Source organism: Camelina sativa, chromosome 4 (assembly GCF_000633955.1).
Source record: "Camelina sativa cultivar DH55 chromosome 4, Cs, whole genome shotgun sequence".
Classification (NCBI taxonomy): Eukaryota; Viridiplantae; Streptophyta; class Magnoliopsida; order Brassicales; family Brassicaceae; genus Camelina; species Camelina sativa.
This window is the reverse complement of record NC_025688.1, coordinates 6064312-6077560: the sequence shown is the minus strand read 5'-3', so window position 1 is coordinate 6077560 and position 13249 is coordinate 6064312. Positions and strand designations below refer to the sequence as shown.

Genomic DNA, 13249 nt, shown 5'->3' with positions numbered 1-13249 from the left:
GTAAGTAATCAAACAAACACACAATTACAGAAACATAGATTTCTCAATCTGCAAATAGAACAAATGAACACATAAAGTTTCGTAAATTCATTCTCTTATTCTAGCTATTGATTTTTTCCACATGAACTACTCTGATTTAAATCAATAAATCATATACAGAAACCTGCAACTCACAAGTTAGAATACAAAACTTGAAAATCAAAACGCAATCAAACCAAACTTACCATTAGAGATGTGGTTATGGCTTCAGCCTCCAAACCGCAAAACCTTCAATGTTTCAGCCTCCAAATCTCTGCAATGTCGTAAGTGATAATAGGAGGAACAAACTGAAAAGTCTCTTCAGTTTCCTTGATAAAGAAACCTAATAGGGTTTTTGAGTTTTGACTTTTTGTTTAAACACAACTACACAAGACAAGACAAGAGACTCTAAGAGAAATAGAGTGTTCATACTTTAGCGGTCACCCGCTATCCGCATTGGGTCAACCCGCTTCTGCCCGCGAACCACAACAGACAAGTCCGCTAGGCCAGCCATTTAATGGGCTCTAAAAACATCGTCCAAGCCCGCCCCACTATGGTACTAATTGGGCCTAGCCCGTGGGTATGTGGCCCGCTTGACACCTCTACACACACAGTGAAACATGATTCTTTCTCTAATTTTAAATAGTGTTTGTACTAGATTTCTAATTAAGTTTTGAAAATGTACTAAAATGATAAGGGACTATTAATAATACATGAGAAAAAAAAGAACTTACTGTGGCAAGTTCAAGGACATCACTAATAGTTGGAGCATCTATTAAGATGCGTTGTTTCCACGGTTCTTCTTTACGAACGACTTTTCTACCAACTTGTAGCAATAACTTATAAGTATTTCTCCATACGTAGATATATATATGAGAGATTTGTTTGCTAGGGTTCTCAACCCATGTTTGATATCCAAGTTATTGTCATCCATCATGGCTTCCACAAGACGGTAATCTTTATAGTTGAAGAAGATTGCAATGTGGAGAAATAGAGATTGTTCATCCTTACTAAACCATCATAACTGATTCTTAGCACGTGCTCGATATCACGATCAAGATTAGTTTCTACCCTGCATATTACTTTCTCCCATTCCTACTTATTTTTCCCACATAAAGATGAACCCACCACACGTAGAGCCAATGGAAGCTTACCACAAAGCTCTGTTACTCTAAATGCAAGCTTTTTAAAACCATTACGTACGCGGATAACTTTGACTTAAAGCATATCTACATAGGATCTCGAGAGTATTGACCGTGATTGATCATGTACAAGGTGGTGTCCGTACGGTCGACCGTACACATGTGGAATAAAGCCGAGTCCTGTCTTGTTACATGAAGTAACGGTAAGGCCTTTCCATATATGGCTCAAGAGAAGGATCGAGAATCTTTTCATAGCCGTTGAGAGAGAGAGATCAAATAATATCACATGTTGGTTTCACTTAAGGAAACCAACGATATGTCGCTATCTACATCAGGACCAAGCATCTCCTTTCCTTATGTCCCTATCGATATGTTGTATTGTGTAAAGGGTGTAGCCCTAGTTTTCTTTCACTATTTAAAGGCTATAGCCGACATTGTATTACACATACTAAAGGAATCTAAGTTTCTCTCCATTCTCTTTGTCGACTAAACTCTCTTCTCTTCATTCTAATATCTTTACTTCCGCTTAAACTAACATGGTATCAGAGCATGTTCATCGATCTATAACTCTCTAAACATACTCTTCATACTTCTATTCTCCAGCTATACTCGCTATCCTACTCATTCCATTCTCTTATTTTCTCTTTACATTCGCTATTCTACTCGTTTGATACTCAGATCTGTGACTATGGAGAACAACAAACCAATTGTTACTCCAGTGGTTCTCAAAGGAGCAAATTACTTGTTGTGGAAAAGAACCACAAAGACCTCACTTAGTGGCCGGGGACTATGGATCCATGTTGAGACGGACCAACTCCCCAAGAAAGCAATCAAGGAGGACGATAAAGGAGAAAAGGAAGACAAGGAAGCTGATCTCGAAAAGGAAGTCAAGTGGTTTCAAGAAGATCAGACAGTGCTTGCCATTCTCCAAAATTCGTTGGACGCACCAATCCTTGAAGTATACTCGTATTGCAAGACGGCCAGGGAGTTGTGGGAGACGCTTGCGAATGTGTATGGGAACGTGACCAACTTGACTCGAGTGTTTGAAGTTAAGAAGGCAATTAACGGTCTCCATCAAGAAGACTTGGAATTCACGAAGCACTTTGGGAAGTTTAGGTCTTTATGGGCCGAACTTGAGATGCTCCGACCAAGCACAATCGATCCAGCCATTCTCAATGAGAGAAAAGAGCAAGACAAGGTCTTTGGCCTTCTACTTACTCTTAATCCGGCTTTCAACGATCTAATCAAGCATATCCTCGGCGGTGACAAGTTGCCAACTCCTGAAGATGTGTGTTCCCAAGTTCAAAAAGAACAAGGCTCACTTGGACTCTTTAGTGGCAAAGAGAACCTAGCTACCGCTAACAAGGGGATGTACAAGCATGAGGACAGGAAAGTGGTGGTATGTGACCACTGTAAGAAAAGAGGCCATGTGAAAGACAAGTGCTGGATCCTTCACCCTCATCTCAAACCAGCCAAGTTCAAGGCAAATCTATCACTAGAAGGGCCGAGCAGTCAAGGAGGTGCTGGCATGGTGAACCAAGGAGGTGCAACGGCCATGGCCGCTAGCTATGGAGATCTTGTGAGGAAATCTGACTTGGAGACCCTCATCAAGTCCATTGCCGCACTAAAGGACTCCGGTACCACTTTCTTTGCTTCAAAACCTAGTAAATCTCTTGTTGTTGACTCGGGTGCTTCTCATCACATGATAAGTAACCCTAGTCTTATACACAACAAAAAACCAGCTGTTGGCAATGTTATTATTGCTAATGGAGATCGTATACCGGTTAAAAGAGTAGGAGACTTGAAATTATTTGACAAAAAATCCAAAGCTTTCTTTATGCCTACTTTTACTTCTAATCTTCTTTCAGTTAAGAAAGCTACTACTGATCTGAATTGTTATACTATTTTTGGACCTAATAGTGTACATTTTCAGGATATTAAGACTGGAAAGGTTCTTGGAGAAGGGGATGCTAGAGGAGACCTCTATGTCCTAGAGAATACTTCATCGAGTCCATCTAATTGTTTTTCTTTTATATCGAACCTTAGTACTGTTTCAAGTGATGTGTGGCATGCTAGACTAGGCCATCCTCACTCTCGTGCTTTTGAATTAATGTTTCGTTTGATAGTTCTAGTTGTGAGTCTTGTATTCTTGGCAAACATTGCAAGTCCATTTTTCCTAAATCTACTACAATTTATGAGCATTGCTTTGACTTGGTACATTCTGATGTCTGGACCTCTCCTTGCCTATCTAGAGATAATAACAAGTATTTTGTGACTTTTATTGATGAAAAATCTAAGTACACTTGGCTTACCTTGTTACCATAAAAAGATAGAGTTTATGATGCCTTTGTTAATTTGGTACTAAGATCGGATAATGGAGGAGAATACACAAGCCACAAGTTAAAATAACATCTCTCCAAACATGGCATTTTACAAAAACAAGTTGTTCGTACACGCCTCAGCATAATGGAGTGGCAGAGAGGAAGAACACACATCTCATGGAGGCCGCAAGGTCAATGATGTTCCACAACAATGTCACTAAGAGGTTTTGGGGAGATGCAGTGATGATGGCTTGTTATCTAATCAATAGGACACCCACAAAAGTGTTACAAGATGTGTCGCCTTATGAGGTACTAAACAAAACTAAACCTCCTTTGGACCACTTACGTGTTTTTGGTTGTGTTTGTTTTGTCTTGGTACCAGGTGAACAAAGAAATAAGCTTGACGCCAAAAGCACCAAGTGTATGTTTATTGGCTATTCGACAAGTCAAAAGGGGTACAAGTGTTATGATCCGACCACTGGTCGTACACTGATCTCACGCGATGTGAAGTTTCTTGAACACCAAGGTTACTATGATACGAAAAATTGGGACAGTTTGAAAGATTTGTCTCACTCCAATTCTGATCGGGCGACAAATCTGCGGTTTCTACTTCACCATCTTGGCATTACATCACCAAATCATGCGACAAGTGGCCTTGTTCCTTCACCTACTGACGGCTCCGACGAATCAACATCGTCATCGACTCGACAGGAGGGTACGGCGGTTAACACGGAGGCAGACCAGGCTACAACATCGAGTGTTACATCACAAGAAGAAGGCAAAACCGAGGCGGATCGTGCTCTTGACCTTGATCATCATACAACTGCTGCTGGTACAGAACCACTCCCGCCGTCCACTACAATCATTCCTCAACTTCGGCGTAGCGAGCGCCTCAAGTTTCATCCTTCTACATGGAAAGACAAACGTGTTTATTACAACAATCAGGCGGTGGCTCACCCCATTCAAGTCGTGTGTTCGCTTGACCTTGTATCGCCGAACCATGCAACATTTCTTGGTAAAATTGATGCTCAATTCATCCCTCAAACCTATGATGAGGCCAAAGAACACAAGGAATGGCTGGATGCTGTTGATGATGAAACTGGTGCCATGGTTCGTAATCACACATGGGACGAGGCAGACCTCTCTCAAGGGAAACAGGCGGTTAGTTCCAAATGGGTGTTCACCATCAAGTATCTCAGCAATGGCGATGTGGAGCGCTACAAAGCTCATCTTGTGGCTAGGGGCTTCATACAAACCTACGGCACCGACTACACAGATACATTTGTACCGGTAGCGAAGCTTCACACCGTTCGAGTTGTTCTCTCTCTCGCCACAAACCTCTCTTGGGATTTGTGGCAAATGGACGTCAAAAATGCATTTCTTCAGGGAGAGCTTGAAGAGGAAGTCTACATGCACCCCCCCCCCTCCTGGTTTGGACGATATCGTTGCTCCGGAAAAGGTTCTTCGGCTTCGCAAAGCCATTTATGGTTTGAAACAATCTCCGAGAGCGTGGTACCACAAACTCAGCTCTACTCTTCGCAACCATGGCTTCAAACGATCGGAGGCGGATCACACTTTGTTTACTCTTTGCTCTACCGGTGGTCTTGTCGTGGTCTTGGTTTATGTGGACAAAATCATCTTGTCTGGTGATGATAAGGACGGTATATGCAACACCAAAGCTCTTCTTAATTCCACATTTGATATCAAAGATCTTGGTGAGCTCAAAGACTTTCTTGGGATCGAAATCTCTCGCTCTCCGGAGGGTTTGTTTCTCTCCCAACGAAAGTATACACTTGATCTTTTACATGAGACAGGTAAACTTGGAGCTAAACCGGTGTCCACTCCAATCGAAGAAGGCTACCAGGTCAAGCGAAAGGGGGAGATGAAGAAAACGCCTAATGCTCCGGTTAACAAGCTGGCTGAGCCGTATGAGGATGTGGGGAGATATCGTCGACTTGTGGGTAAATTAATCTATATCACAATCACAAGGCCTGATCTGTGCTATGCGGTCAATCAAGTCAGTCAACATATGAAAGCTCCAACCAACTTCGACTGGAACACTGTGGAAAGGATCCTTTGTTACCTCAAGGGGAGTCCAGGCTAAGGCATTTGGATGGGAAAGAACAACGACACTGAAATGGTAGGGTACTGTGATGCAGACTATGTTGGTGATACAATGGATAGGAGGTCTACGACTGGGTATTGTACATTTGTTGGTGGTAATCTAGTGACTTGGAAGTCAAAAAAGCAGAAGGTTGTCTCATGCTCAAGCGCCGAGTCCGAGTAGAGGGCCATGAAGAAGCTAACCAATGAACTTGTGTGGCTCAAAGCACTTCTTAAAGACCTTGGGTTCGAGTCTGACCAACCAATCACCATGCACTGTGACAACAACGCAGCAATACACATTGCCACAAACTCAGTTTTTCACGAACGGACCAAACACATTGAAGTGGATTGCCATAAGGTTCGAGAGAAGATTGAAGAAGGGGTAGTCCTACCTTGTCACACTCCAAGTAAAGATCAGTTGGCAGACATCTTCACCAAGGCTGCAAGTCCTAAAGTTTGTGAATACATCTATGGAAAACTTGGGCTCGCAGACCCCACGCGTCCAAGATAGGCTCGCCTAACTCATGGGTATCACACTCTTTTTCCCTTAAACATAGTTTTGTCCCATGAGGTTTTCTATGTTAAGGTTTTTAATGAGGTGATGCTACACGGGTTCCAAGCTTAGTCATTTCACTTGGCTAAGCTTGAGGGGGAGTATTGACCGTGATTGATCATGTACAAGGTGGTGTCAGTACGGTCGACCGTACACATGTGTAATAAAGCCGAGTCCTATCTTGTTACATGAAGTAACGGTAAGGCCTTTCCATATATGGCCCAAGAGAAGGATCGAGAATCTCTTCATAGTCGTTGAGAGAGAGAGATCAAATAATATCACATGTTGGTTTTACTTAAGGAAACCAATGATATGTCACTATCTACATCGGGACCAAGCATCACTCTTTCCTTATGTCCCTATCGATATGTTGTATTGTGTAAAGGGTGTAGCCCTAGTTTTCTTTCACTATTTAAAGGCTATAGCCGACATTGTATTACACATACTAAAGGAATCTAAGTTTCTCTCCATTCTCTTTGTCGACTAAACTCTCTTCTCTTCATTCTAATATCTTTACTTCCGCTTAAACTAACAGACAGCTTGTTCATCAGATGGAAAACCCACATGGTATGTATTGTTGATACCATGTTGCTGCAAAAGCTCTTTGTTTTCTGTGGTAACTACAATCCTACTTCTTGGACCAAACCATGTATTGTCATTAGCCAAAGCCATTAATTGCATAATATTGTTCACATCATCAAGAATGATGAGGACTCTCTGCTTGCACAATCTTTCTTCTATCACCCCTGAATGTTGTATTGTATCCTTAAACCATCTTGGTTCAAAACATTTGAAAGAAATTGTTCTTTTAAACGCAACTCATCTAGACCACGGAGATAGCTTCCCCTTAGAGTGTCCACAAAACAAGTAAGCTGAAACTTATAAGAGAGTTTAATGAGCAAATCTCTGGCTATGGTTGTCTTACCAATGCCTACGGGACCAAAGATTCCAACCCTCTTGACTTCATCATTATATAAATCTAGTAAAGACTCCATTTCCCTCAAGTGAGTTTCAGTTCCCACCATACCATCAAAATCCCTAGATGGTGTAGCATTCAGTTTAATTATCTGAAACATCTCTCGCAATCTTCTCTATCATTTTGGCTTCATTATTCCTAACAAAAGAAAAAAGAAATGAAAAGCATTATTTTCAATCGAAACAGTCACAAAGATAACATCCTCTGTTCCTTGTATTTTATGACATGTATTTTGTATTTTCTAGTATATTCAACAATACATTCCCTTAATTCATTCTAGTTCCCGTAACCATCATTCCTCATATGTATCATAAATTACCATTATAATAAAATCTTGAGTTTATAGTTGCCTTGGTTATAGTTGCCTTGTTTATAGATATATATATATATATATGATGATGATATTAAAGCTATATATATAATTAATTATACCTGGATCCTGGCTCGGTGACATTGTGGAAAATCTTCCTAGTTGCACATTTAGCTTCGTACTCGCTTCTTATCTGCGTAGCGTCTTCATCCTCCTGACTTGTGTCCTGAATCTTTTGATCCAAAGTAGAAAGAGCGCCTTTTCGTAGAATGTTCATTAATCTCTTCATGTTCCAAAAAGATACATTCTTTGTGTTCATTCTCTGCAAATGATCAATCCTGATCCCGTCCCTATCTACTCCTTTCTTGGAACCAATCCGAGTCCGTCCAGCTGGTGCTCTCCCGACTTTCATAAAACTTTTAACAGTCTCCTTTAGAGCTGGAGGCAACTTAGCTCCAGCTAGTTTCTCTAAGCTTTTGACATCCTCTGTTACCTTTTGCTCTTCTTCCTCCATTCTCTGAATCTCCATCAAAGGAGGACCCGAGAGAGTCTCAATTACGTATTGAGTGAACAACGACTCCTGGATCCGATCGAAGTAAGTGCTCATGTGGAACGATGAAGCAAGAACCTTAACCAGAATTGTTTTAACCAACCAGATGATAACAGCTACGAGCAAACACACCAACACTCTCGTCACGTACTGAAGCGCCGTGCTACGAGTCTCTCTTTCGACTTTCTTATCGAACAAGAAATGCCACGCGAGCAACACTAGCCCTAACCACAAGCAGTTTTGAACAGATTTGCTCACACCGTAGACGAAGTACAAAACCCTTTTCCTCCACAGGAAGTTCTTCTCGACCAAGAAGACAATGATCCTCACTATCCAACTCGAGACTAATCTCCCACATATCAACACCAAAACCGTCACTTCCCATTTCCACAAATCTAGCTTCCACCATGTCTTGCGTTGCAAGTTATGTACGGTAAAGCTACAGACCAAACTAGTTACTATCAGAACAAGGTTTAACCATTCAAGAAAAACCCAGATGCTAAGTTTGTCCCTTTTGTATTCCTCCGGTAAATCCTCGTCGAGAAACGGATCTTCCTCTTCTTCTTCATCCAAGACCCCACCTCGACCTGGAGTACCCGCATTAGGGCTTTTCCCAAGAAACCCAGATTTCAAAATCCCGGATCTCCGACCGGACTTCATCTCTGTTTTGTCAAACGCTGGATGTGTCGGTGTCGGAGGATCCTGAAATCTTGATTTCGTCCTAGATGATAACATCGATGTGAATGCGCTTCAGTTCGGTATCGGGTCAAAGGCCAAACGGTTTCCGAATCCGAAGAAATGATCAACTCTGTTTTTGAGTAGAAGAGGGAGAATGTGTTTCATATAAAACCCGGGTTTGGCTTCTTTCAAGACATCCATATCCGTAACCTTAAAACGATAAAGAAGTACATAAGAAAATTTGTCAAAGATGAAAGAGTTTTTGAAATTTAAAAGAGGTATAAAGGAACTCACGAGGCTGCCAATGTATATAGGTGAATCGTTGAGTAAAGCTTCTTGGAAGATGGAGTCAAAAGAAGAGAAAGTGAAAGGTCAAAACAAGGAAGGTAGAGGATATGAAAGACCAGCTTCACTAATCAAGTAAGTACCTGCTAGATTTTTTTTTTTTGTGTTTTGAGAAATGTTATGATATAACTATGGATTTTTGCTGAAAGCTTTGCGTGTTGTTTCAGGCGTAAAGAAGAAGAGTTTGGTTTGAAGGAAATTCCCAATAAAGTAGTTTCTTAGTGATTTTGCAGAGACAAGTAATGGTTAAATTACTAGTTATAGTAATTGTTAAGCAAAGGTTTTATGGATTCTTCATTCTTTCGATTTTTATTGGTCTGAATCTTTCCAAAAATTGAATCTTCTTGTGAATCCAGAAGAGTCAAGAGTCACTCTCTTTTAGTAAAGATGGTGTTAGGGTTTGCTTAAAGCTTCTTAGGTTGCCTATAAGTTTAGTGAAGATGCATCCACTGATTCTAAAAGTTTCCTCTGAAGTCTCAGTTATGTTTGGAGGTTTAAGAGTTTCGAAATTGGTTAATTGTTGTTGTTGATGATGCCAAGCAAAGATTTTTCAGCTTTTTCTTTTGTTCTGTTAACTGAATTGGATTTTTGACAAGTGAACTATCTTTGTTCGAGAAGTTGGTTTTTGTTTGGTGGATTAGCTTACATTTGAAAGCTCTTCTTTTGGGAATGCAGGGAGCATGTTAAGAAGAAAGGGAGAAAAGATGTTACAGTTGATGAACTGATCCGAGTGATCACTCCAAAAGGCAGAGGTAAAAAAGATAAACGGATGAGTTCATTTAAGATTTAGCGGAACATGGAAAAACCAGTTTCTTATGTCCCGCTGATTCGTTGACTTAGTAATCTTGACTTTTGTTTCTATGGATGTTCTTTGTGTGTGTTTGCAGCTTCAGTACCAGATTCCGTGAAGGCAGAGCTGTTGAACAGAATTCAGAACTTCATTGTATCAGCTGCTCTTTGATGGTGTTCTGACATTATTTACTACGAAGATGGTGTTTGTCTCTATGGTTGTGGTTTCTACTTGTAGCCCAACACTAACCAGAGAGCAACCATATCATCTTTTGCTGTTGTAGAATTAGCATTTTCATATTTCAACTCGTTTTTTGCACCAAATGAAACTTTGCCATCCTCAAGAATATGTTGTCTCAGTAGTGGATTTTTGATAAACATGGTAAACATGGAACAAGATATATATAAACATGTAGAAATTAATGAGAGCACGAGATCTGAATATGTTTTTTTCAACACTTGTGAGATATATCTGGAATCGGGATATTATGTAGCAGAACCAACCTCGTTTAGGTCTCTACAAGAAACTACCAAAGTTAGATTGTACAGTCAGATCAGTACTCATATGCTTAAAAGTTAAACTTGTTAGGACAATTTTTTTTTTCGTTACACAAGCAAACACAACAAATAGTAACTCACAGCATTTTTTTTTTTGGCTTTGTTTTATATTTTCTCTTTCTCTCTAGCTTATTCTGCAGAGCCTCTTCCCCCTTTGATCTTGAAGACATCATCGTTGGCCCAATGTGAACTGTACGTCATGACTTTGACTTTCTTCCTTATACGTTATGTGATCCGGATTAATACAATGAAAATAAAGAGTCAAAGTAAACTAATCAACCACGTGCACAGTTGATATTACTGTTTAACTTATAGTAATGAATAACAACGACTTGCGACGTGCCCACTATTTGTATAAATATGGATTTTTCAACGTCAATATTAATTGATGTATATGTTAGTGTATCAAGTAGCATTAATGCAATTAGAGTATATATAAAGGAACAACTATATTGATCCATTATTACACGAAACCAAAGTCATACTTACCCCAAACATAGATTTGCATTCTCTGCTAACCGCAACAGCTATGAACTTAAGGTTAGAAGGACACGAGCATCGTGTTCGTGTCTCCCTAGTTGACCATCGCAATGTTTTGGATTGCGATGCTTGCGAACGATCATATGGCTTAGGCTGCTGTTGTAGTGAATGCTAGTTTACTGTCCACTTGAGATGTATATCCGTGTTCAACATAAAAGAGATATTAGACCACCCTTCTCATGTTGGGCATTGCCTTAAGCTGCTCACCACTGGAGCTCCTGATCACACCGACCCAAAATGCCATCTATGCGGATGCGGTAAAAACACCACGCGCCTTCTTTATCATTGCTCCGATTGTAAACTCAGTTTAGATGTCGATTGCATGATTAGATACCATGCGTGCCCGAGACGTACTCTCGAACTTTTTTTGCTCGTTTCGCTCATCATCTTAGACTCATGAGCTTCAACAAAGAAGACGATGAAGAAATCAGCTTGTGTGAAGCATGTGTTCGTCCCATCGGTTCTTACACATTCTACAAGTGTACAGAATCAGATTGCAGTTTTGTACAGAATCAGATTGCACTTTTTTGCTCGTTTCGCTAATCTTCGTAAGAAGAAACGACATTTCCTGAGCCTAGAGCTGTCAAAATGGGTCGGTTATCATTGGTCAGCCCATATCCAATTCCTTTTGGACTGGTCATGGAAAAGCCCATAACTGAAACAGATTTAAATTGTCTATGTCCAACAATGTCTATGGACCAAACGGGTTGGACAATCTGGATATTGGTCGGTCCATTGGTCGCACAATTCTAGGTCAAAATCAATTTGGAAAAATCTTAAAACTCATTTCTCATTGTCAAATTTGTTTTTGGATATTTGTGTTTTTTTTTTCTCATTTTACAAAATATGTAATATGTTGGACACCCATGGCTGAGCCCACAACCTCTCTCTCTCGACCTCTAAAGCAAACGAAAAGAAGAAAAATGTGGAGCTTGTCATCAAATTTTATGCGAAGGATTCATCTACACCATGAACTTTCAAATTGTGACCATTTAAACCATGAATTTTGTTGTAGGCCATTTAAAACATCAATTTTCGTTGATTAGCTTTTTTAAACATTAAGTTTTGTTGACCAAGCCAAAAAAGACATGACGTTAAATCCTATAACCGAGTAACTAACAGACGTTATTCTGCCGTTAACACAAAACAACGTCGTTTTGATAAAAATTTTAGTTCGAGAAAAATGTCATTCAAACCATGATCTTTTAAACTAAGGCCATTTAAACCATGAACTTTCAAATATAGGTCATTTAAACCATGAACTTTGTTGTAGGCCATTTAAAACATCAACTTTCATTGATTGAGATTTTTTAGACACAAGGGTCAATACAAGGATCAAGATCACAAGCACAAAAAACATCATAAGGGGTCACAAGCAAAAGCACAACAAAGATGCGGTAAAATAACGCATCAAAAACCTAGAATCTTAAATAAAGTGATTAATTCTATAAAACTAAAATAAGGTGATCAATCTTTCGAACACCAGTGTGACATCCAAATACCTAGAAAAAAACTCAATACACAAACAAAAAGACACAAAAGACACGACAAAACGACCAAAACTGAGTATTAAACGAAAGACAAAATACGCTAAAGGCACCATATATCACTTGTTTAGTTAGCATAATTAATGTCATATCAAGTTTGTTTAGCTTAGTCAACGGAATCTAATGTCTAAAAAGACTCATTCATTGAAAGTTAATGTTTTAAATGACCTAAAACAAAGTTTATGGTTTAAATGACCTAAATTTGAAAGTTTATGGTTTAAGTGGTCTCAGTTTAAAAGTTCATGGTTTAAATGGCATTTTTCTCGAACTAAAATTTTCATCTAAACGACGTCTTTTTGTCACTAACGGAAAGTGTTAACGGAAGAATAACGTTTGTTAGTTGCTCGGTTATCGGATTTAACGTCATGTCTTTTTGGCTTAGTCAACAAAACTTAATGTTTAAAAGAGCTAGTTAACGAAAGTTGATGTTTAAAATGGCATACAAAAAAATTCATAGTTTAAATAGCCACAATTTGAAAGTTCATGGTTTAAATGACATTTTTCCCATAACAATATACAATCAATCAAATATTGTTTCCGTTAGATTTTAACTGAAACATTAGCCGAGAAGGTCGAGGATGATGTGGGTTGTTGCAACAAAAATGTGTGCCACTACCTTGATTCTTGAGCGACTGTGATGCATAAATGAAGGATAAAATTATGGTTGAGCAATGTTATGCAAGGACCGAGGACGGAAGAAGTTGATGAACACTAAAGATGATATTAAAAGGGCTTCTGTTTCTCAGAACGAATAAGTATATAATTATGTATATAAATTAATATACCCAATTGGGTATCACCAATTGTGATGCTAGT

General features: G+C 39.5%; 1 protein-coding gene across 1 annotated transcript; it reads right to left on the bottom strand.

The window, feature by feature from the left end:
• LOC104783591 (mechanosensitive ion channel protein 5-like) lies at positions 7200-8711 on the bottom strand. The gene is made up of 2 exons (XM_019244057.1): positions 7549-8711; positions 7200-7254 (listed from the first exon to the last, which is right to left on the bottom strand). Exons 1-2 carry the CDS (start codon positions 8709-8711, stop codon positions 7200-7202), a joined length of 1218 nt encoding a protein of 405 aa, XP_019099602.1.